General features: G+C 37.7%; 1 protein-coding gene across 1 annotated transcript; it reads right to left on the reverse strand.

Annotated features, from left to right (window-relative positions):
* Nucleotides 1–13,402: 13,402 nt before the first annotated feature.
* Nucleotides 13,403–14,098, reverse strand: LOC148295671 (uncharacterized). Its single transcript, XM_088250565.1, has one exon. It carries the CDS (start codon nt 14,096–14,098, stop codon nt 13,403–13,405), a length of 696 nt encoding a protein of 231 aa, XP_088106691.1.
* Between the last annotated feature and the right edge of the window lie 10,372 nt (nt 14,099–24,470).

Raw genomic sequence — 24,470 nt, forward strand, 5'->3', positions numbered from 1 at the left:
TTAACAATATTTTCGCAACAAACCATGGTGTTATCGTCAATATATCAACATTTTTATGAATGATTTGGGCAATATATTGCGATATTATCGATAATATCCCGATAATATCATGATACGAAACCCAAAAATATTTATATACATGGTTTTTGTGAAAACCATTTTACTCCTTCAAATGATTTTGCTTATGGACAACGTCAACCAATCTCGGATCCATATGGGTGGCATGTTAACAATTACATGCAAAACTATTTTGGGGATTTATCATTTGATGACTACTCTTCACAATATACTTACTCTACACATAGAGATGATGAAGATAGTGAAAATTTTGAACCTCATAGGAACTCTATGTGGTACTAAGTCACTCATGTATCTTACCATGCAATGTATAAAGTGTAAAATATTGTAGTAATTCATTATATATAAATGATTATGGTGTGTTTAATCTTCTTTCATTAATTACTACATATTTTCTACACTTACAGTGTTTGCCAGCTCTCTATATAATCAACTTAAATCAGTTAAATCCATCATGCAATGCATTTCCTTCCAATTTTTTGTGATAAACTAATAGATAATTGACTAAATAAAAATCCTGCAAAGTTTCAATAAAAATTTCCAAATTTTTCTTACAATTTCCGTGGTTTTTATTCAATTTTTACCGATACCGATAATATCCCGATTTTTCCATCAACATTTCCGTGTTTTTGGACTTCCGATATTTCTGATACCATCGATATTTTAGACCTTGATTATAGGTCACTCTTTCAGGTCACTCCCATCTAAATTAAAATTTTGGGATCATAAACAATTTTTTTTCCCTAACCCTAGCTTTGGAAATTGTCTACAAAATATTTTAACTTAAATTTTTGGGAAATACACGGCTTTGCCCTCGGCTCCAATGTTTTATTCAACAATGCCCTCTTTCTAAAACTCATTCAAAAATATCCTCTATAAAAGCTCCCTATTGGCCCAACATCATTTTTATATATTTTTTTGGTCATGTGAAATTGGTCTCTGCTACTGCTCTCTTTCTCTAAATTTTGCCTTCTTCTTCTTCTTCTATGCTCTACTATCTCTGAGATGACACCCCCAATTGCTTTCTTCTTTGCTTCTTCTTCTTCTCTTCTCTAATATGCTCTACTTGAGATGAAATCCCAATTTTACATATCCTCTCTCTCTCTCTCTCTCTCTCTCTCTCTCTCTCTCTCTCTCACGTACACACACACACACATTGATTCCCAACCATAATTCCCAATTCTCCATGTTCTTCTCAGGGCCGGTCCTGAGTTTTCAAAGGCCCATGGCGAAAATCTAAAATGTGCCCTACACACATTAATGACTAATACTAGTATACTTCTTGTTTTATCAACTAAGCATTGGGTTTTTTGAGAAAGTATTTATTCGAAAATATTTTTAGACTTTGAGCAATGTCTTCCATATTCCTAAATAATGAAAACAAATGTCCAACTATGGATACCATACCAGTGAGTCAAAGAACTTCAAGAATGCAAGTCAAGCCAATATCAAAGAATTTCTTTTATAACTCTCGTCATGGATCCTTTGTTCCAAAATTTCAGATTCATCTCAATATCCTATATACTAAAGTCAATTTCTTTAATTTGACCTCCACGTTTGGTCATTAAAACAAATTCCAAAATCTTAATAAAGTTAGATATCTTGTCATAAACTTGGCTCATTTTTCCTTTACATTATTGTTTGTTTACCAATTATTTGATTATTATTAAATTTCAACTTGTATTATATTTAAATTTCAAATTTTGTTGCTTCATTATTGTTTATTGGAATTGAGATGGATAGTGTAGAGACCAATAGTGTTAAACCTGGAAAATTTAATGGGACAAATTTTAAGAGGTGGCAAAGATAACTTAAATATTGGTTAATTGTTTTCGGGCTAGCTTCTGCCTTAGAAGATCAAACCAAACCTAATCAAACTATTGAAACCACTTCTTAAACTAAGACAAATATGATAAAGAAGAATTAGAATATCATTGCCATAACAAAATCCTTAATCCTATCTCTGATGATCTGTATGATGTTTCTCAAGATAAAAAAAAATGCAAAAGATTTGTGGGAAGAATTAGAGGCTAAATATGGGATAGAAGATCCAGGAATACATCATTTTACAATCTCAAACTTTAATAACTATATCATGGTTGAGAATAAATGTAATAACCCAGACCTTAAAAAAATAAAATAAAATAAATAAAAAAATAAAAAATTTGGCAGATTCATTTCTTCTTCAGCACGACCAGCCCCCCCTCCCCTTATTATTCTCCACCCTTGCAGCCACCTCCAAACCACCATAACCACCACCACACCCCACCCCACCCCAACCCATGGGATCGGCCAAGATAGGACCGCCACCACCCTAGCTACCCACCCCAGCCTCCTCACTCTGCCAGCCACCACGATCTTGCCGGCAAACCACGAAAAATCGGTGGTTTTCATTCGAAACTTCACAGCCATCGATCTCCCTTCTCCTGCCACCAAATCAGTCGATTAAGGTATGGATTTCTAGCTATTTTCCATGATTTAGCTGATGGTTGGGTAGGATTTGAGAGATTTTGAAGTTTGATTGGTTAATTTTTTAATTGAAATTCTGCCAATTTGAGAGCTCGTTTTCAGCTACTTCCAGCCACTCTTTGGCCATAGTCCAAGAACAAAAGTGGTTCCAAATTAGGTGTTTTACCTAGGGTAGGAGTTTGGGTGGGCGGTTTAGAGAATTTCTGGTACACACCCACGCGCTACCGGCGCGTGGGCGGCGCGTGAGCCCAGTGTCGGGGACCACTCTTGGTCCTAGAATGATCCTCGTGTCCTCACGAGCACGTAGGAATTTGCGGATCTTAATTTGGACAACGTTTGAACCCCGAATGGATCTCGCATATTGTGCGATTTCCGGGTTCAATACGTTCGGACCGTTGGATTGAAGTCAAATTGGAATATGTTGATCTAGGTAATTTCATAATCGTGTAGGATTTGACGGATTGTGAATCAGAGTCCCAGATACTCCGAAAAGGCCAACCCTAGGGTTAGGGTTACGGAAACCGTCCGTCCGTCCAGTCGCGCAATCGTGAGCAATCCGACCGTCCGATTGAGACCAAACTCTCGGGGCATGTGTCCTAGGCTATTGGAACCTCTAGGAACTATTGGATCGAAATTTGGAACTTTATCGCTTTCGAGTCCCGAGTTGACTTTTGGGACTTTATCGCTTTCGAGTCCCGAGTTTCTTCTAAACCTTGCCCTTGGAGAGAAAAGCTAATGTGGGCATAGGAACGACCTTAAAATTGATGCACGCACTTTTAGGAGCCGGGAGTCAGGGTTGTTGTTTTAATATTATTTTATTGAGCAAATTTGTTAATAAAATATTATGATGGTTATTCAGGCACCCGGGCACCAGTTGACCTGCAGGAGGGACCTTCAAAGGGTCCAGCTAGCTCAGATCATCAGTGAGTGGACTCTTTGTTTTATAAATGATGTATGCAATTTTATTTGCATTATTTGATCTTGAATAAGTTTTATTCAAAGATTAGTGCTGCATAGTTTTAATATGCGTTCTTAAATATTTTAATCTATATGCTGCCGAGAGTTATATCTTTAATGGATATAGGAAAAAGGAAAAATCTAATTAAATATCAGGTTTAATGGTAGCAGAGTTTTAAGTAAACATGAATTCATTTATTCACTAATCTTTTTAGAATTATATATATTTTTAGAAACCACCATAGGTACCCAAGATTAAATATGTTGCCTTCGGATTTTTAAGGTTGCCTTCGGTTTATATGTGTTGCCTACGGATTAAGTTGTTGCCTTCGGTTTTATCAGTTGCCTTCAGATATGTCAGCATGCTTGACTTACGCTCTGCCAGTCCTAGAGGTACCCGGGACCGTGGGAGCGAGGTACGCGGGTCAGGTCGACTAAATGTCCCCTGAATCCCGTGAGGATTGCAGCTCGGGTTACTTTGTGTTTCTTGAGGTCTGCTAGGACGTGTCACTCCGGTGGCACGAGGATGGAATTGACGGATTATAAAGGAATTGAAGGAAACTATAGGAATTGACGAAAACTAAAGGAATTGGCGGAAATATTAAATGGGTACACCTAGGTGGTAGATTAAAGTGATTTCAATGCTTTCAAGGAATTAATGTTTGATCAAGTGTGTGATTCTATAGATATAAATACGGAATGCATTGATTTCAGTACGAGTATAAATAAGAAATGATTTAGTTTTATTACTGATTTTACAGTGGGGTTAGTATGTTCATATACTATTTTCTAAAACTTTGTTTTTGGTCCACTCTCCCTTTTAATGTTTTGCGCCCCTAGGCAGTAAGCGTGCACAGTGAGCCACCACCGGGCCGAGACTACCTTCTGCCACGTCATTTGACAACGTAGGGTCTTGTATAATTATATTATACTTGTAACCTATTTGGTGTAGAGCTCTGATATTGCCCTAGAACGCATATTTAACTGTTAGAATGTAAATATTTGCATGCTGGCAGTTGGTGTATAATTGTTTGCTTGTTTCACAGGTGTAATTTTGGGAGTGGTCAAATTACAGGGGAGACTCTGCTGAATTTTTGGCAGAAGTCAAACCCTAATTTTTATTGAAATTTGACTAGAAGGGCAATTAGGTCATTTGTGCCTGGCACCTTCCAGGTGTCGGACACGCATAGGGTTCGGCTCGGATTCCAAAGTAGAATTTGGGTCGGGTCGTGTCAATAAAACTATACGTGAACAAATTCATAAGTACCAAGATTTTTTGAGAAAAATAGAACTTAAGGGTACTAAGTTTAGTGAAGAGTTTAAAGTTTCTTGTCTCATTGATAAATCACCCTCAAGTTGGTCAAACTTTGCAAAAACCCTTAGGCACAAACAAGGAGATTTAATGTTAACCCAAGTATTAAACTCCCTTAGGATTGAAGAGAAACATAGATCAACTAACAAGCCTGAGGAAGGAAAGACAAAGGTGAACCTAGTGGAAAGTTCAAAGAATAGGAATCGTTTCCAATCTAGAAGGAAATTTTTCAAGAGGACAAACAAAAATATGAAGGGAATATTGTGGGAATGGTGTTGAGAGTATAAATCACTCTACAACCAAACTTTGAGAGTATAAATCACGTAGCATGCCATATCTAATTTGAAATCAAAGTAAGAGCGGAAGCATTAAATAAACTAGAGATTCATGCAACTCTCATTTGGTCCTAATCTTTATAAGTCTATTAAAGTGTGTACCAAAGATTCTCTAAATCATAGTTGAGAGAAAGATAAGATGTTCATACCCTTGGAGCGAATCTTGAAACCAAGAATGGTGTTCAAGTAGAGGGAGTGGTCCCTTTGTTGTTGGCTCTCCCTTTGATGTTGATTCTCCACCTTGTAGCTCTCCAAATAGGTACAAAGATATGCACCTCCCCAAAGCTCTTTGTCAATGATTGAATGGGATGAGAGAATGAGTAGACAACAAGTTAAGAGTGGTGCTAGCATCTTCACTTGATGTGATAGATTCAAGGGGTTAGGGAGAGAGAGCTTGATGTTTTCTCTCTTCCAATTTCACCAACTTGAAAAACCACTAGGATGATAGGATTCCATAGCTACACACTTATAGGATCAAAAATATCACGAGTGACAAAAATTCCCCCAAGCCCTAGTGTAGCCACACCCCCTTTTTGTGTGTCATCTTTTGTTATCTTGGTCCAACACATTAATCCTATAATGTGTCACATATGTGCCTAAGTCCATATGGTCAAATCCCTTTTGAGTTTCCAAGTCATATGCGACCTTTAATTAAAGTTTCATAACTTTAATTGAATAATTAAATTAATCTAATCAATTTAATATATGCGACCTTTAATTAAAGTTTCATAACTTTAATTGAATAATTAAATTAATCTAATCAATTTAATTACTCTAGTGACTTAACTAATTTAATCACTCACTTGTCTAACGAGGGTTGGTCCTGGTCATCCTTAGTTGATCGTGTCAAGTGTCGGTCAACCATTTGACCTTTGACCTTTGACTTTCACATTGACTTTGACCAAGTCACAAAATCATTCATTCTCTTCATAATTTCCTAATCGATTCTTTTTTAGTGAGTGATCTTATAGGTTCTAATTAGCGAGGCAGTGAGTATGAATGATTCACTCTAAATCAAGTGTTAATTGAATCCTTCCATACAATTCTCCCTATTGGCGAATGCTAATTATAATTAGTCCTTACAGGGCTTCCACAAGCCATGAGTGACACCTAACAATATGTTATGGCTACCCAAGCTAAAAAGAATTCATTTAGAGAACCTAGTTAGTTTGTGATTACAATGCAATTCTATCCTTCTCTAATTCAATACTCTATGTCATATATTCTCGGGATATGGTAAACTTGTGTCAAAATCCCTAATATGACATCTCTTGATTATATGATTCAATTTGATGAAATTGCAAACGTTCTTGTTTCAATTTCCATCCAATATGTTGGCTAAAGATTCACGAATCATATCATTAGAGTATTCTCTTTTCTTACTAAGAGCAGAGATTCCTTGTTGTACATTCACCTGTCTCTGCGTACACGTTGAGAGTCTTAAGGAACACATTTAAGTTACATCATTTTGATACAACCGTATAGTGCTCTCAAAGAGAAACAACATATACACAAGACAACTGTGATGTCTCATGTCTAAGGATTAATTTGCATTATCACAACTTAGAATTCTTTGTTTGACACTTGTGAGTAAGACTTCCATACAAGAATTCTAGAGTTTATCACATTCAGTGGACTCCATCTTCTATAGAGCACCTACACACCTGTCTCTGTGTCTCTGCACGAATGACTTGAGACTAGTTATCCTCCCAATTGAGCAGACAAAATGTGTACCAGTCTTTGCGGGTCACCATTGTCCAATTAATGATCCTATAACCAGGAATATTTTAGGATACGATATTTATATGCATGAAAAAGTCTCGTGCATCTAACTTCTTTAGACCACTTTCCATTTATATCTTAATCCATGGACTTGTTACTTTGTGTACATTATGTATCTAAAGCAACGTTCTTACCCCTTTACTATTATATATTATTTCCTTACAATTATCCATTTTATATTGGCTTCTAGGGCATATATCTAACAAAATAGCCGACCAAATCATAATCAACTCAACCGAAACCAAAATTGCCAGCACAATATACCCCACAATAATTCCAATGACAATATGGATCAACCATGCTTCATTTGTGGGAGACCAAATCATTGGGCCAAAGACTGTCATTATAAGAAGACCGAGCCCTACAAGCCAAAGCTTAAGTGGAACAAAGGAGAAAGGGGTCCAAAAGCCCAAGTGAATGTGTTGGTGGATCAAGATGATCAAAATGAACTTAATCTAAGGTATAGTTTTAAGCCTCTGGTTAATGTCGCATATTTAAGTAATAGTGATTGGTGGTTAGATTCTGGGGCAAACGTACATGTGTGTTTTGACAAACGATTTAAAAAAAATTATCATAACTCAAGTGGAGGAAGTGGAACCCTAGGAAATGACACCGTAACACAAGTATGTGGAATAGGAGAAATGGAATTGAAGATGACATATGGGAAGGCTCTAACTCTCAAAGATGTGCGACATGTTCCTGATGTGAGGAGAAACCTTATCAGTGGACCATCCTTAGTACAACAAGGAAACAAAATTGTAATGGAGTCGAATAGGATTGTTATTACTATAAACAATGTCTTTATTGGAAAATGATATGTTTTTGATGGATTGTTCAAAATAAATGTAGCTTTTTAAGATAATAAAATTTCTCCTCAAGTTTTTAATGTTGAGTCTTGTAATGTATGGCATGGAAGGTTAGGACATGTAAGTTTGAGCAAAATCAAAAGGTTGATGGATCTTGAGCTAATCCCTAAGTCTAACTTAGACCTTAAGCACAAATGTGAAGTGTGTGTCCAAGCCAAACAAATAAGGAATTCTTTCAAACCTATAGAACTGAAATTTTAATCTTAAATATAAAACTAAGACATACCCACCTGCCCAGTAATCCTGTCAAGTTCTTTGATCAAATAAACCATGTTTTGTGAATCATGCCACAACCTACATCCCATAATTAATATCAGAAAATCCCCAGATCAAAGAAAAAGGGAGGGAACCAAAATTTATCATATATGGGTCAAATTTTCTACAAAATCAAATGAAGTGCAAAAGAGAAGATCAGAGAGAAGAGAGTAGAGAACAAACCGGCTAGCAACATAGATGGAAGCAAAGGTGGCGGACATGGAGACCAAGCATTGGAATCTCGGATTGGAAAACATGTACAAAAACTTGATTACGCATGAATTACAACAATTGATTGATATTAAATTGAAATTTAGGGTTATTATAAAAAAGTAACAATTGGGGAAAAAGAAGAGAGTTGTGATAGAATTGGGATACATACTTCTTCAGCAAAGATGGAGATCTCGTTGGCCTTTTCCTCGGCTTCTTGGCGAATCTGGATCTCCTTTGAGACATCTGCATCGCTAGGATTTACGGGCTGGTAAGAGAGGAAAAGAGAAATCTATGACCAAAAAAAGAGAGAGAGGAAAGGGGAAAATGAGAGAGAGAGAGAGAGAGAGAGAGAGAGAGAGAGAGAGAGAGAGAGAGAGTGAGTGAGAGAGAAATCTATTCCATGAACACATGAAATCGTGAGAAAAATAAGGAAAAGGAAGAGGTGGTTGAGAGGGATATGTTGAAAACGAGAGAAAGGGAGAGATCCTTACCCATTTGTTCGATTTGCTGAGAGAGGAGAACATTATTCATCAATTTGCTGGGCAGGGAGAGAATGAGGCTCATAATCGATTGTCTATGGTTCCAACTTTATTGATGGCTTGGTGCATTGATGGTGTCGCTACGTAGCAGTGATGTGAAGATAGGGGGATGAAGACCTCAAAGATGTGATAGAGAGGGAGAGAGAGGGTTTGAATGCAGATAGGGAGAGGGCTTCATTGAGAGGGAAGGAACTTTTCATTGAGTGGGGAATGAAAAATTAGGTTGACAGAGAACTTAAGTTTAGCGTGTTTTTGAACCACGTCATTTTTTTTATAAAACTGACGTGCTTTTGAAACTTAAGTTCAGCATGTTTTTGATCGATGTCATTTTTTATTATTGAGAATTGATGTGCTTTGATACCCTACCATGTCACTTGTATAACAACCGACATGGTTTGTAGCATATTTTACAACCACGTCACTTAAATGAAATTCCGACGTCTTTTAAGTGATGTGGTTTTAAAATATTGGCATAGTTAAAGGGAAGAAGAGAGACCGAGAGAATGAAGAAAATAGAGAGTTGAGAAGGGGCTTCGACACTGTATGGGGGTTCGAACTTGAGACTATTGGTGTGCAAGTCAAACCGTTTTTCAGTGGGCTAGACTTCGTTGACACTACTTGCATATTTTAAATTAGTGTTTTCTTGTGTGATCTGCACTAGCTACTTGCATTCTCCTTACATGATTTTATGTTAATAACCACTTTATATATAGGGGTAGATGGGTCTTTTCAGGTTGGTTTTGAGGGACAAAAAAGACTTTTATTCTTTTAGATTCTCTGAGAGAACCAGGAAAAACCCCTGGGCGAAGACGCCCACTTCATCTGCCATGATGCCCAGACCATCGGAGTGGCAGACGGCGTCAGGTGCTCGGCCAGGAAAGGCATCGACGCCGGTGAGTACACGAGGGGACTCATGAACCACGCCAAGAAAACAGCCACGGACATAACCCAATCCTCCACTGCCGTCATGGATCCAAGAAAGGTGTTGAACGAAGTCTTGGGGTGGTTTTGAAGAAGTTGCTTCAGATATTTAAGGCAGGGTGGATTAGTATACCTCCAGTCGTTTGGTCTAAGGACGTTGAAAAAGAGATCCGGGCAGGGGTCACCGTAAGAGGAGGAAGAAGGAATAAAAGGGCAGATCTAGTTTTTGTTGGCCATGTCAGCGTTGGAGTTGGAAGTAGCCATTAATCTTTTTCTTCTCATGATTGGGATTGGAATTGGTGTGGTTGCAGCTACTACTAATTGCGGTGGTGAAGAAATGAAAATATTGCCACCTAATTTGCCTTTGCCGACGACATTGACAAGGTTTTGAGGAGGCATCTGTAGATCGATTTAACAATTGAAGCTCTGACTCATTAAGCACTAACCTGCGGAAAACTAACTCTGGTACACAAAGATCTTCTACCTTCTGCAAGCTCTGACTCACCAACTCTCAATGGGGCTCGAGTACTGTTTTGGTGCGTGCTCTTGCGAAGGCAGGGACCTCTGTATTAATATTGTTAGCTGGTGGAAATCTGATTGGATTCTCCCATTAGAAACCCAATTAGAATATAACTTGTACACCTAGCATCTGTACACTTATGTCAATATTAATAGGATTAGGATTCCTAAACTCATCAGGATTCTTTATTCACATCTGAATGAGTTTACTGGACGAGTTTGTATTGATCTCTATATTTGCAAACATGAGTTCAAGATTGATTCAATGATTGTGATGTCCTATACAAGCTTACATTCTCCCACTAGGACACACAACATTGAATCATGTATTGAACCATTGTATCCACAGCAAACATACTTTAGGCGCCATGAGATCAAACCAAAACTCAATCCTAATGTCAAGCTTCTGTCAAGAAGAAATATCCATACAGAACTAAAGAAACTCATGCTTTTAAACAATCAAACATGGTTTCCAGAGTTACATGTACAGAATTCCTAAACACATGAAGCACCATCAAGACATAAGTTAACTGATATCCCATATGAACCTAAAATGTGAATCATAAACATATAAGCATATCAGGCCCTCTTTATGCTTCGAAATGAAGCCCTCAATTGTTGCATCTGAAACAAAAACTTTATTTGAAACATACCATAGTCTCAACTGAATATTGCATATCCTTAATAAAACTGCAGCAACTATAAAATGCAATAATAAAAGAACTTACTGTTTGCAAAAACTACCTTAATGTATAGCCATGAACAAAACTTTAAACTGGAGAAAAATAATTAATGAACGAAACTGAATTAAGAGCTCCCACTAGACTTCATCATCAAAACTTGACAGAACTCCCATGCTCTTCACATGCTGCTTGAAAACACCATTTGGAATTGCTTTATTGAGAGGATCTGCTATCATTGAATGTGTGTCTATGTGGTCAATTCTAGTATGACCCTGCTTGATCTTTTCTCTTACTAGAAGAAACTTGATTTCCAAATGCTTAGTGCCAGCTGACCTTTTGTTATTCCTTGAGTAGAAAACTGCACCATTATTATCACAGTAGATTTGTATAGGCCTTGAAATAGAATCCACCACACGTAGACCAGTAATAAAATTCTTCAACCATGATGCTTGAATGGTGGCTTCATAACATGCTACAAATTCAGCTTGCATTGTAGATGCTGCCACAGTACTTTGCTTGACACTTTTCCAAGAAATAGCTCCACCTGCTAGTAGGAAAACAAAACCTGAAGTTGACTTGAGATCGTCTGGACACCCTGCAAAATCAGAATCACAATATCCTACTAGATTCAGTTCACTCCCACTTTTGTACACAAGCATGTGCCCTTTTGTTCTCTGCAAGTAACGCAACACCTTCTTTGCTGCAATCCAATGAGGAGTGCCTGGATTTGACTGAAATCTGCCCAACACACTCAAAACAAAAGCTATGTCTGGTCTGGTGCACACTTGTGCATACATCAAGCTGCCAACAAGTGAGGCATAAGGTTTGTTCTTCATCTCATCTTTTTCTATCTCATTCTTTGGACTTTGTTCTCTATTTAGTTTATCTCCTTTCGAGATAGGTACTTCTCCATTTGCACATTCTGACATATTAAATCTCTTAAGTACCTTCTCTATGTATCCTTTCTGAGATAAACCAAGCATTCTTTTAGCTCTATCTCTGTGAATTTCCACCCCAAGCACATAAGAAGCTTCTCCCATATCCTTCATCTCAAAGTTTGAAGACAAGAACTGTTTTGTATCATATAAAAGGGTTTGACTGTTGCTTGCCAAGAGGATATCATCCACATATAGAACAAGAAAGATAAACTTGCTCCCAATGAACTTCAAATATATGCACTCATCTACTGGATTTTCCACAAAGCCTTGGGATGTGACAACTTGATCAAACTTTAAATACCACTGCCGAGATGCTTGCTTTAAACTGTAAATTGATTTCTTCAATTTACAGACTAAATGCTTTCCTCCTTCTTGGTTAAAGCCCTCTGGTTGTGTCATATAAATTTCCTCAGTTAACTCCCCATTAAGGAAAGCTGTCTTGACGTCCATTTGGTGTAGAAATAAGTCAAAATGAGCTGTCAATGCCATGATCACTCTAAATGCATCCTTGGTTGAGACTGGTGAAAAAGTCTCATTATAATCTATCCCTTCCTTTTGAGTGAATCCTTTAGCCACCAGCCTTGCCTTGTATTTTTCTATGTTTCCCTTTGAATCCTTCTTTGTTTTGAACACCCATTTACAACCTATTGGTTTTATTCCACTTGCAGGTTCTACTAACTCCCAAACGCCATTATCTTTCATTGAACCCAGCTCACTTTGCATTGCATCCATCCACTTATCTGCTTCTGAACTTTGCATTGCTTCTTTGTATGTCAAGGGATCCTCAAAATCTGTTCCCATGAAGTCAGCCTTTTGGAGATAAACTACATAGTCCTGAGATATAGCCGGCCTTTTATTTCTTTGTGATCTTCTTACTTGAACTTGGGCCACTTGTGTTTGAACATTATTTGCTGGATTCATATTGTTGCCTTCATCTTCATTTTCTGGATTTGCACGTTGCTGATCTTCTAATTCATAATCCCAATCCATCCCAATTTCTTCATTGTCTTCTTGGTTATTAACTTGTAGCACATTTATTGGGGCATTAGTTTGAGCTGGTTCTATTGCCACTTCACCTAACTCTTCAAACACAAAATCTGATTCTTTGTCTGATGCATCTACTTGCTCCAAAAATACTGCCCTTCCAGTCTCAATAATTCTTGTAGTATAATCTGGACAGTAAAACCTATACCCCTTTGATCTCTCTGGATAGCCAATAAAATAGCAGCTAATTGTTTTGGGATCTAACTTCTTTTCTTGAGGATTGTATACCTTAGCTTCTGCCTTGCATCCCCAAATATGCATGTGTCTCAGACTTGGCTTTCTTGTAGTCCACAACTCATAAGGTGTTTTGGGGACTGCCTTGCTAGGAACTCGATTCAAGATGTAGTTTGCTGTCTTGAGTGCATCTCCCCATAGGTATGTAGGCAAGTTTGAGTTACATATCATGCTCCTAACCATATCCTTGAGAGTTCGATTCCTTCTTTCTGCTACACCATTTTGTTCCGGTGTTCCTGGTGTCGTATATTGAGCCACTATGCCACAATCTTGGAGGAACTTTGCAAAGGGGCCGGGATGTCTACCTGTTTGATCATATTTTCCATAGTACTCACCAAGTTAACAACACTCACAGATTTGTCACGCTTGATTCTGGCTTCTTGTTGAACACATATAGCTATGAGTTCATTCAGACTCCACTTCTCTCTTTGAGTAATATAATTATCTCTCATATTGGTAAATTCAGCAGGTAAAGATTCAAGAGCAAGATGCACCAGAAAAGTATCAGTGATAGGTACCTCAAGATTTTTCAGTTTGCTGGCCAGATCTATCATGGTTAAAATATGCTCACGTATACTTCCATTGCCATCGAACCTTATAGTTGTCAATGAATGCATTAACACTCCTGTTTCAGCCTTCTCAGACTCAAGGTATCTGTCTTCTATGGCTGCCAGATATTCTTTAGCAGTCTTGCAATCTGGAATGCCTCCACGCACAGCATCTGTTATGGCTCTTTTGATGATCATCAGAGAAATCCTATTTGCCTTTTGCCACTTCTCATATTTAGACCTTTGAGAAGCGCTTGCTCCCTCTGCAGGTCTGGCGGGTTCATCATCCCTTAGTGCTAGATCCAAGTCCATGACTCCCAGCACAATTTCAACATCTTGCTTCCACTTCTTGTAGTTGATCCCAGTTAGAGGATCGATTGCATGTGAGTTATAAGAATTGCTCATGACTGCGGAAAAATACACATTTATTAAATATAACTTTATCCCCTTTCTATATGCACACCAAATATCCTCCTTTGGGTGGATTTTTGATATGCATATCTTGATCATGAAACTAAAACACAAGATTATGAAAATTGCCTTTATCAAAACTTTCAGACCTTTAGGTAAGATAAGATTTGTCAAATTTTCATAACACCATGTATTATTCCATGCCATCATAAGCCAAAAACATAGCATAGAATTCCTTTGGGATGAGCTTATGCCATGTGTTCCAACTCATGATGCCACCTACTATCGATTTACTTTGATCGTTCAAGATGTAACAGCCATCAAAACTGCTTTGGCTGTTTTGGTGGTTGTAACATCTTCTTTATGAACTGTATCGATAGAGCCTTTAATTTTAGGGCCTGCAGAAAATAGTTATAACAACAGAAAATTCTATGCAACATATAACAATTTAATTTTAGTTGTTAGGCATTAAAGAGTTTGAGCAACGAGGCTCTGATACCACATGTAGATCGATTTAACAATTGAAGCTCTGACTCATTAAGCACTAACCTGCAGAAAACTGACTCTGGTACACAAAGATCTTCTACCTTCTGCAAGCTCTGACTCACCAACTCTCAATGGGGCTCGAGTACTGTTTTGGTGCGTGCTCTTGCGAAGGCAGGGACCTCTGTATTAATATTGTTAGCTGGTGGAAATCTGATTGGATTCTCCCATTAGAAACCCAATTAGAATATAACTTGTACACCTAGCATCTGTACACTTATGTCAATATTAATAGGATTAGGATTCCTAAACTCATCAGGATTCTTTATTCACATCTGAATGAGTTTACTGGACGAGTTTGTATTGATCTCTATATTTGCAAACATGAGTTCAAGATTGATTCAATGATTGTGATGTCCTATACAAGCTTACAGCATCCTCCTAGTGCTGCTTTGTTCGAATTGGGAACAACCCTCGCACTCGTCAAACACACTTGCGCTGCCACCACTGGGTTATTCATCTCAATCATCATCTCTCTATATATTTGCTATAATTTCAATTTGAAAACTGAACAGTGGTTGGTTGTTTGGTGCTCTCTCTCGTCAGCTGGGAGGACTGAATGTTTTTCTTGGCTAGATTTGTTGGAGAAAATGATTCTAGAATTGATTATGGATTCTGGTAGTGACTTGGGCGTTGACGCCGGAGAGTAATCTGCTCTCCAAGCTTCCAAACTTGACGATTCCAACTTTTACTCAACCAATATGCGAGTTGCAGAAGCAGATTGCAATTTTTGATTCTTTAGGTTTTTGGCGTCAGGCTCTCCAAGGTCTATTTTAGATGGAAGACAAGTTGCAAAAGGGGGATAATAAAACAAACATGAAAAGACCCATATACCCTTAAATTTAACGAAAAAAATTGACAGAAGTAACGGTGGGACTAGTTGTTCAAACAAAACTAAAGTTAAAGGACCAGGGGTACCATTTTGGAAATTGAAGTACTCAAATGCAAATCCGGTCAAAGTTGGGGGACTAATAAAATGATTAACCCTTATATATATATAGTCCCCTTCAGTTGAGGGATCCCACAAATAGTGTTATTTGAGGGATGGGGCGCTCAGCCGTTGGATGTATTTTAATGAGATTGTGCGGCTGTGATTGTTTTAAAAGTTTTAACCCGTTTCACTCAAATGACCGTCAAAAGACCGAAGTCAAGCATGCACGCAGAAGGGGAAATGAAGGAAGAGGAAGAGGAAGAGCCAGCCCTCGCAAGTTGAAGGGCAGATCAACGATCGCTAGCTGAAGAGCGGACCCGACAATCAGGTATGGGTATCGATGTCATTGGTTAATTTTTTCTCTCTTTTATCCATCTGGGTTGTGGTTTTAGATTTGGGCTTCTGTGATAGGTTTTTTAATATGGGTTTGAAAATTTCTGCTCAAGGTTGAGATTACACTTGATTTCTCGTGGGTTTCTTGATTTTGAGTATCATGTATATGTGTTATCTGAGTTGGGTTGTAATGGTTGTGAGAAAACAAGAAACCATTTGATCTTCTGTTAATCAATAAGGAATGCATTCGAATCCTATGGGATTCACACTTTGATTTGTGGATTAATTTTAATTTTTCCACATTCATGTCAATTTCCTCTACTTTCTGTTGATTTCTATTGGGTTTCATTTTTTTTTTAAAGAAAAAAAATGAATTGTTGTGGGTTAGTTCTAGGACTCACTAATATGCAACAAATAGAGAATGAGTTTGTATAAATTCATGTCATTTACTTATTGTTGTTGAGGTAACAGATATAACTATTTGAATTTGTTATGGATCGCATAAAAGTGGTCCAAATAATCCTTCTAAGTCTGCAAATAATCTTTTTTTTTCAAAACCAGAATGCACACTGCTAAACGATAAGTTAGTTAAAATTTGTATGTTATCCAGTGAAAGTAGATGATTTTAGTGAGCCTAAACAATTTCAGCCTAAAGAATTGTAAGCCAAGTACAGAATACTATAAAAGTGGCTTTAGCACCTTAAAAGGAAAAAGGTCACTTTCCTTCCCTGTCTCTCAAGCATATGTTTTTATATGTGCCAGTGAAGCCTAAGGATTTAATATTTTTGTTCTGCAATAAGCCTTGTTGCTTACCATGTTGCTTCCTCTCCAGTTTCCATGATAGTTCTTTTATTGGAACTACATGGTGTTTAAGTTTTTATATATGTCCATTTATAGTTCTAACATCTGATATAGAATTGGATTGGATTGGATTGGATGCAAGAGATAATAGAATTCTGTTCTTTCTTTTTTTCAATAAGAAGATAATACAATTATATTCGGTTCAGGAACTTGCTTCTTTTACTTCAATAAAGATAAATATAATGTCACTTGGGACCTGTAATTATCAACGTTTGATGGTTGAAAGAGGTTCATGGCAGTTTAGAGCTATTCATTTGTTAGCCTTACAACTTCAAATTTCTGCATAATTCACGAAAGCCACACATGCTAATGTTCCTAAGTCAGACTTGAGAGTCACATCACAAATCATCACCGTTCACATATATTTTCTGCAAACAAACTCATCTCATCAACCATAAATTTCTGATCATTATTATTTCCACACTAAATATAGCACTTTCTTCTGGATTACAAACATTGCAATGAAAACAACTAAATCATGTTTGCTCCTTCGAAGCTCTTCTTCTACGGAAATTTGCCACAACCGTACGTGCATTTCAAATCAAAACATTCCGATTCATATATGTGAGAGAGACCTTATCTCCATAAAATTTCTGCATGAACTTCACTGCTACTATTGGACTTTTATCCAACACAAAAAACAATTTCAATTTCAAATGCGTATTAACAATTCATATGCAATCTCATAAGCAAATACAAAAACAATTTTGAATTGTACTATAAACGACTAAAATATATCCGTAATCAGCTAAATAGAGCTCATCATTTAACTATTGAAAGCATCACCAATATAGGTTGTAATTGTAAACATAATATGAGACAAAATTTGGAAAAAAGATGGTTTGCATAAGTGCTCACCTGCTACAGCTTTTTTTTTGTTGTCGAAGTTGCAATTCATTGCAAACCCCCAAAGGGGTAGAGGACAGTACAAACAAAGCCGAGCAAAAGCATCAGCCAGAAAACATACAAGAACAAATCTAGTGTAACAACCCGGTCCTAAATTAATAGTTAAATATTAAATTATTCAGGAAAAGGACAATTTTACCCCAGGAATGATTAAATAATTAAAATAAGAGGAAATAAGTTTAAGCGAGAAAATAAATTTGAAATAAATAATACAATAAAATGGATTGAATTAATTAAGGTGTTTGAAAAGTAAAATATTATTTAATATTAAGAAGGGGTAAAAATGTCATTTTAAGTTTGGGAAGGAATTTGGAAATTTTGATTGGACCGTTGGGTAGAGCATGCCAAAACGAGTCCGTAGACACGTAGTGGACTCGAATCGGAGTTGTAACAAAGAAATGGCGATCAAAAGAAGTTCAGTGGCATAACCATAAATATTTCGAAGTTCAGTTTTTTATAAACCCAGAATTTCTGCAGTTTGGGGGGCTCGACCAGCCGAATTCAAGAGGTGATTTCTCTCAACTCCGACCACCAATTCACACAAGACCGGTCCCGTTGGAACCACCACACTTCCCTTTTCCAGCCCCAGCCCTTCGCTGCCCCGATCCAGCCGTAATCGCCGGAAACAGCCAAGAAACAGGCGGTTGTGGACAGCTTTTTCGTAAACTTTCGGCGGCTCGTTCTCCCTCATCCGGCCACCGTTTCATGCGAGTGAGGTATGCTTTCTCACCTATTTTTCATGATCTAGCTGATGGTTGGGTAGGAATTTATCAATTTTGAGCCTAGGTATTTCGATTTTCGAAGTGGGTTTCAGCCGGTTTTGGGATCGTGATTCTGGCCACTTCCCGCTACTTTTTAGGGTAGGTCCAAGAAGAAAAGTTGTTCCAAATAGGGTGTTTTACCTAGGGTAGGAAGCTGGGTTTCCAGTTTTGAAGATTTCCAGTTGCCGGAATTGGATCAAGCCACCCACGCGCTGCCAATGCGTGTGGCGGCGCGTGGGCAGCATAGTGAAGTCACTTTCAGAACCTAAAATGATCTCTTGGTCCTCATGAGCACGTAGGAATTCGCGGATATTAATTTGGACAACGTTTGAACCCCGAATGGATCTCTCATATTGTGCGATTTCCAGGTTCGATATGTTTGACCCGTTGGATCATAGTCAATTATATATATATATATTGATCTAGATAATTCCAAGATCGTATAGGATTCGACGGATCGTAAATCGGAGCCCCGGATACTCCGAGAATGCCAACCCTAGGTCTAGGTTTACAGTAACCGTACGATTGTACGATCGTGAGTAATCCGACCGTTCGATCGAGACCAAACTCTCGGGACATGTGTCCTAGGTATGTTAGAGACTTTAGAAATGCGGCTCGGATTGAAGTGGTATCTTCGAGACCTGCAAGAAATGCGGCTCAGATTGAAGTGTTATCTCTGAGACCTGCAAGAAGTGCGGCTCGGATTGAAGTGGTATCTCTGAGACCTGTGAGAAATGCGGCTCAGATTGAAGTGTTATCTCTGAGACTTGCGAGAAATGCGGCTTGGTTAACCTTGCGTTTCCGAGACCTGCGAGGATGGAATTGACGGTATTAAAGGAATTGATGGATCAGAAATGGGGGTACGCCTAGGTGGAGAGAATTTAAGCTTTAAAACGCTTTTAAAGTAAAAGTGAGGAACTTTATACAGTTACTATCATTTTCTTAATCGATATATTTATGTCACAAGAGAAAGACGGATATATATATATATATATATATATATATAGAGTCTGGGCCAGTACCGGGTATCAGAGCCAAAAGTCCCTAGAAGAGTTGTTAAGTTTAAGGTTCAAACTAAGTTGTTGGTTTAATCTTCTGGTTTTTCTGTCAAGTTTCGTTTACTCACTAGTCATTGAGTTGTCTAGCTGTCAGATAGGCTCATTAGCCGTTGCCCGATAAGCTAAGGCGTTGAGAGACCTAGGCAGGGACTAGCAACCTTGAATTAGGAGGAGAACAGAAGGAAAGCATAAAATCCAGAATTTTTAAATGGCAAGCCTTAGGAGAATCTTGTCTATCCGTTCTTCTGGAGAAGCAAGCTCTAGTAACAGTCATAGCCATAGAACCCTACGAGTTAAAAACTCTCAAGAAATAATCATGCGGGACGTAGAAAAGGAGTTGTGCAACTGGGATATACCCAGAGTACCCATCACTGATATATACTATAAAGGATCTTTCAAGTTCAGATCTGATTACGCAATAAAAACTGTTGAAAAAACGATATGTCATTGATAAAAAAGATAGTTTTCAGCTATTCACCCAAAGTCAAATCGACCAGCATCTGGAGAGAAATTATAACTATTTGCACATAGGATTGGTGCAGGTAGCGGTGAAACCACTTACCAGAACAGGATTGCCCAGTTCAATCTTGCTTTGTGTAAGAGATGGAAGACATAGAAAGTTCACGGATTCCTTGTTAGGAATAGTTGAGTCAACCTTAGGGGAAGGTCCAATATACTTTAACTGTTTCCCAAACTTTTTTGTTGCACTTTCCGACGTAAATATCTTAAAAGCTTTAACATTGAATATTCAAACTCAGGGTTATGATATGGACCCAGGATCCCAAAATCTAGCGATCATTTATAGGGTTTCATATAAGGTTATGAACACTGTCTGTCCCAAAGATAAAGATCTAGACAGCAAAGGTGAAACTACCTTGTTCCAAACCAACCTTGAAAAATCAAACGTAGCAGTCCCAAAAATGATAAAGTGGAGTGATATAACCCTACCAGAAAAGTGGATTTTGGATGAAGTAGTCCCAAAGAAGCCCCTTGAAAATCAAGAACCTACTCGGATCTCCCAATTCGCTGATGGAGAGGTAGAAATACAATTCTCCAACGCTAGAAAAACTAGGATTGATCTAGCACCCTTTGGATCTAACCTAGAACCACATAGGTCGAGTACCTCTAGGATTGATCTAGCACCCTCTAGATCCAACCTAGAACCCCATAGGTCGAGCACCTCCTCTGATATAGCTTACGATCTAGACCATGACAGGATGATCTTGGCAGGTCTTAGGAGAACCCAGGAACAGATACAAAGGCCAGCCTACAGGTTTGAACAAACCCTTCCAAACCCAGGAATTAGGATAAATCCACCTCAACCCGAGCCTTCCTTCTCGGATGTAGAATTTGAAATAAATATGTTAAAATCCTTTGAAATAGAACATGAAAAGATAAAAGGGAATTATTTGAGTATTGAAAATATTAATAAAAGAATCTGGTTTGAAACAGCCTTTCAGGAGCATAGGCAAAATCATCTCTGGAAAGCCCATACCGCCTTTATGAAAGAAAAGAAATTAAATTGTTTCTTCTTTACGTGGTTAGATTGGTGTGCTCAGAAATATGACATTCCTGAATATAGGAGCCATATAGAAATGATAGGAAGCCCGTTCTCGACTTACACTTCCAAAGATGGGAAATCAGTAAAAGCCGTACATCCACCCGAGATGGTAATTAAACAGAAAGATATGATAGCTGCTCCCTACAAAGAAACCACTTTCCTTGATGATAGCGCCAATAATTTTCGCACAGCTAGTAAAGAGGATATAGGCGCAGTTATTCAGCAAAATAATTACACCAACCTGTTTCTGCAGTCTCTAGGAAAGCAAGTCACTAGGATTGAAACGTCTGTTTCTGCAGAGGAGCAGAAATCCGACCCCGGTCCCTCAGAAACTAAAAGGATCAAGGAAATGAGTAGTCAGGTGTTCTTCAAACCACCTCCCCCTTTAGATAATAAAAACTTTAAGATGGGAAGAACATTGTCAGAAGATGAAAATTTTGTTGACATCCTGGCAAAGAAATTATCAGAAGTAAAATTGTTAGACAAAGGAAAAGGTCCTCAAGTGTCGGTTCTCACTGAAGGAGAAATAGAAGACCTTGAAACGATGTTTAAGGAAGAACGACCTGAAATTAATAGGCTAACAAATGAAAAGAAATTCACTCAAACTGCTAAAACAAGAAATTACTACCCCAGACCCACTCCAGTAGATTTACAGTTTGAGGAAGATGGAATGTGGAATTCCGCTCAGTATGATGGAAGCTCCATAGTAGAATGGAATATTGATGGTCTAACGGAATATCAGATCATTAATGCAATGAAACATATGATGATGTACGCTACAGCCTCTAAGATAAAAGGAAATGGAGATAAGAGGGTGGCTGAAGCTATCATCGCAGGCTTTGTAGGTCAATTAAAAGGATGGTGGGATTTCCACCTAAGTGACTCAGCAAGAGCCCAAATCCTGAACGCCCAGGTGGCTATTGGTCAGCAGAATGTACAAGATCCAATAACTGGGTTAATCAAAAGTGAAAACATTTACCAGGAAGATGCGGTAAATTCACTAATTTACACAATTACTCTACATTTTGTAGGAACTACAGAATTACAGCACGACAGGTCTAGAGAACTCTTAATGAACCTTAAGTGTCCAACCTTGTCCCATTTTAGGTGGTATAAGGACGTGTTTTACTCCAAGGTATTTACTAGGCAAGACTGTAATGTTGACTTTTGGAAAGAGAAATTTCTTTCAGGATTGCCACTTCTATTCGCTGAAAAGGTTAGGAATAGAATTAAAGAGAAAAATGGTGGTGTCATTCCTTATGAGTCTTACACCTATGGGGAATTGTCCTCTGAAATCTGCGCAGAAGGATTAGCTCTTTGCACAGATATGAAATTAAGAAAACAGCTTGATAAGCAAAAGGCCCTAGGCAAAAAGGAATTAGGTGACTTTTGTGAACAATTTGGTTTTGAACCAATAAAATCATATTCACATAAAACATACAAGAAAGGAAAGAAATTTGGGGGGCGTAAGACTAAAAAATACGAGAAATATAAGTCTGAACCTAAGAAGCCATATAGAACTTTCAGAAAAAGGAAATACACAGGAGATACTAGCAAAAAGGCTAGTAAATGAAAGAAAGGAGCTGTCCCAACATGCTATAAGTGTGGAAAAGTAGGACATTATAAATCTGAGTGCAAAATGAAGGATAAAATCAGTAACCTAAGCATTAGTGAAGACCTTAAGCAACAGCTTTGCCAAATAATGCTTAATTCATCTGGTTCTGAACAAGATAGTGATGACGAACTAGCCCAACTAGAGAATGAAGAATTGTTTGAATCAGATACTGAGACTAGCTCAGGTAGCGAGGAAGAGTGCGCCTGTCAATTTAAAGATCTGAGAATATGTGTCTTAACAAAAGAAGAAAGTCTAATAGTAGACTTAATTGATAAAATAGAAGATCCAGAAAAGAAGAGAGAAGCTTTGGAAAGTTATATCTCGCTAGCTAGAACCGGCCATAGCTAATGTAAGACAACCAGTTGAAAACTATAGTTTTAAGACTATAGTAAACAGGATGAATGATAAAATTCATAAAAAGGAACCTACGCTCAACGACCTTCAGTGCGAAGTCCATGATGTGAAAGAAGAACTTAGAGAGTTAAAAAAATAGGGTTAGAGTTTTAGAACTCTATAGTCCTTTTTCAGAAAAAGATACAGAAGAAAAATCTGAGCAATTAGAATTCGAAAACCTAATGGAAGAATTTCAAAAGAAAATAGAACCTGTAACAAGAGAAACCCTACAGGAAGAACAAGTTAATACTATGAGATTCATTAATAGCATAGATAAGGTGATATCACAGAAATGGTATGCAATGATAACTATTGTTATTAATAAAACCTACAAGTTTACTGTTGAAGGGCTGATAGACACTGGAGCCGATCTTAATTGTATAAATGAAGGTGTTGTACCAACAAGGTATTTTCAGAAAACTACCCAAGTCCTACACACAGCAGTCAATAGTCAAAGGATGGGGATTCAGTTTAAATTATCTAACGCTGCTATACTTAATCAGGGAATTTGCTTTGAAACCCCTTTTGTCTTGGTGAAAGGATTAAACCAGTCCCTGATATTAGGAACCCCTTTCATTAATATGCTTTATCCTTTCTCTGTTTCTGAAGAGGGAATAAGAACAGAGGTAGAGGGTCAACCTATAGTTTTTAGGTTCTCTCAACCACCCAAGCATAAGTATATCAATGAAATTCAAGAAAAGATAAAGAAGAAAGAAAGTTATCTATATCACCTGAAAGAAGAATTGCAGCACAAAAGAATAGAGGAACAACTGCAAGACAATAGGGTAAAAGAAAAGGTAGAAGAAGTCCAAAAGATGTTTGAAAATCAAGTTTGTGCCGAAATACCCAATGCTTTTTGGAATAGGAAAAAACACATAGTAGAATTGCCATATGAGCCTGATTTTGATGAAAAGAAAATCCCAACCAAAGCTAGGCCAATTCAGATGAATGCTAGGCTAATGGAAATTTGTAAATCTGAAATTCAAGATTTATTAGGGAAAAAGTTAATTAGGAAAAGCTCATCTCCCTGGAGCTGTTCTGCCTTCTATGTAGAAAACGCAACAGAATTAGAAAGAGGGGTACCTAGATTGGTGATAAACTACAAACCTCTTAATAAAGCCTTAAAATGGGTTAGATATCCAATTCCTAATAAAAAGGACCTTTTGGATAGATTAAATAAGGCAGTAATTTTTTCTAAATTTGATATGAAATCGGGATATTGGCAAATTCAAATTGCGGAAAAAGACAGGTACAAAACAGCTTTTAATGTCCCCTTCGGACATTACAAATGGAATGTTTTACCGTTTGGTCTAAAAAATGCTCCCTCTGAGTTTCAAAATATTATGAATGATATATTTAATCCTTACACAGCTTTCACCATTGTTTATATTGATGATGTTTTGG

This window comes from Prunus avium, chromosome 3 (genome assembly GCF_965620075.1).
Source record: "Prunus avium chromosome 3, drPruAviu1.hap1.1, whole genome shotgun sequence".
Taxonomy (NCBI): Eukaryota; Viridiplantae; Streptophyta; class Magnoliopsida; order Rosales; family Rosaceae; genus Prunus; species Prunus avium.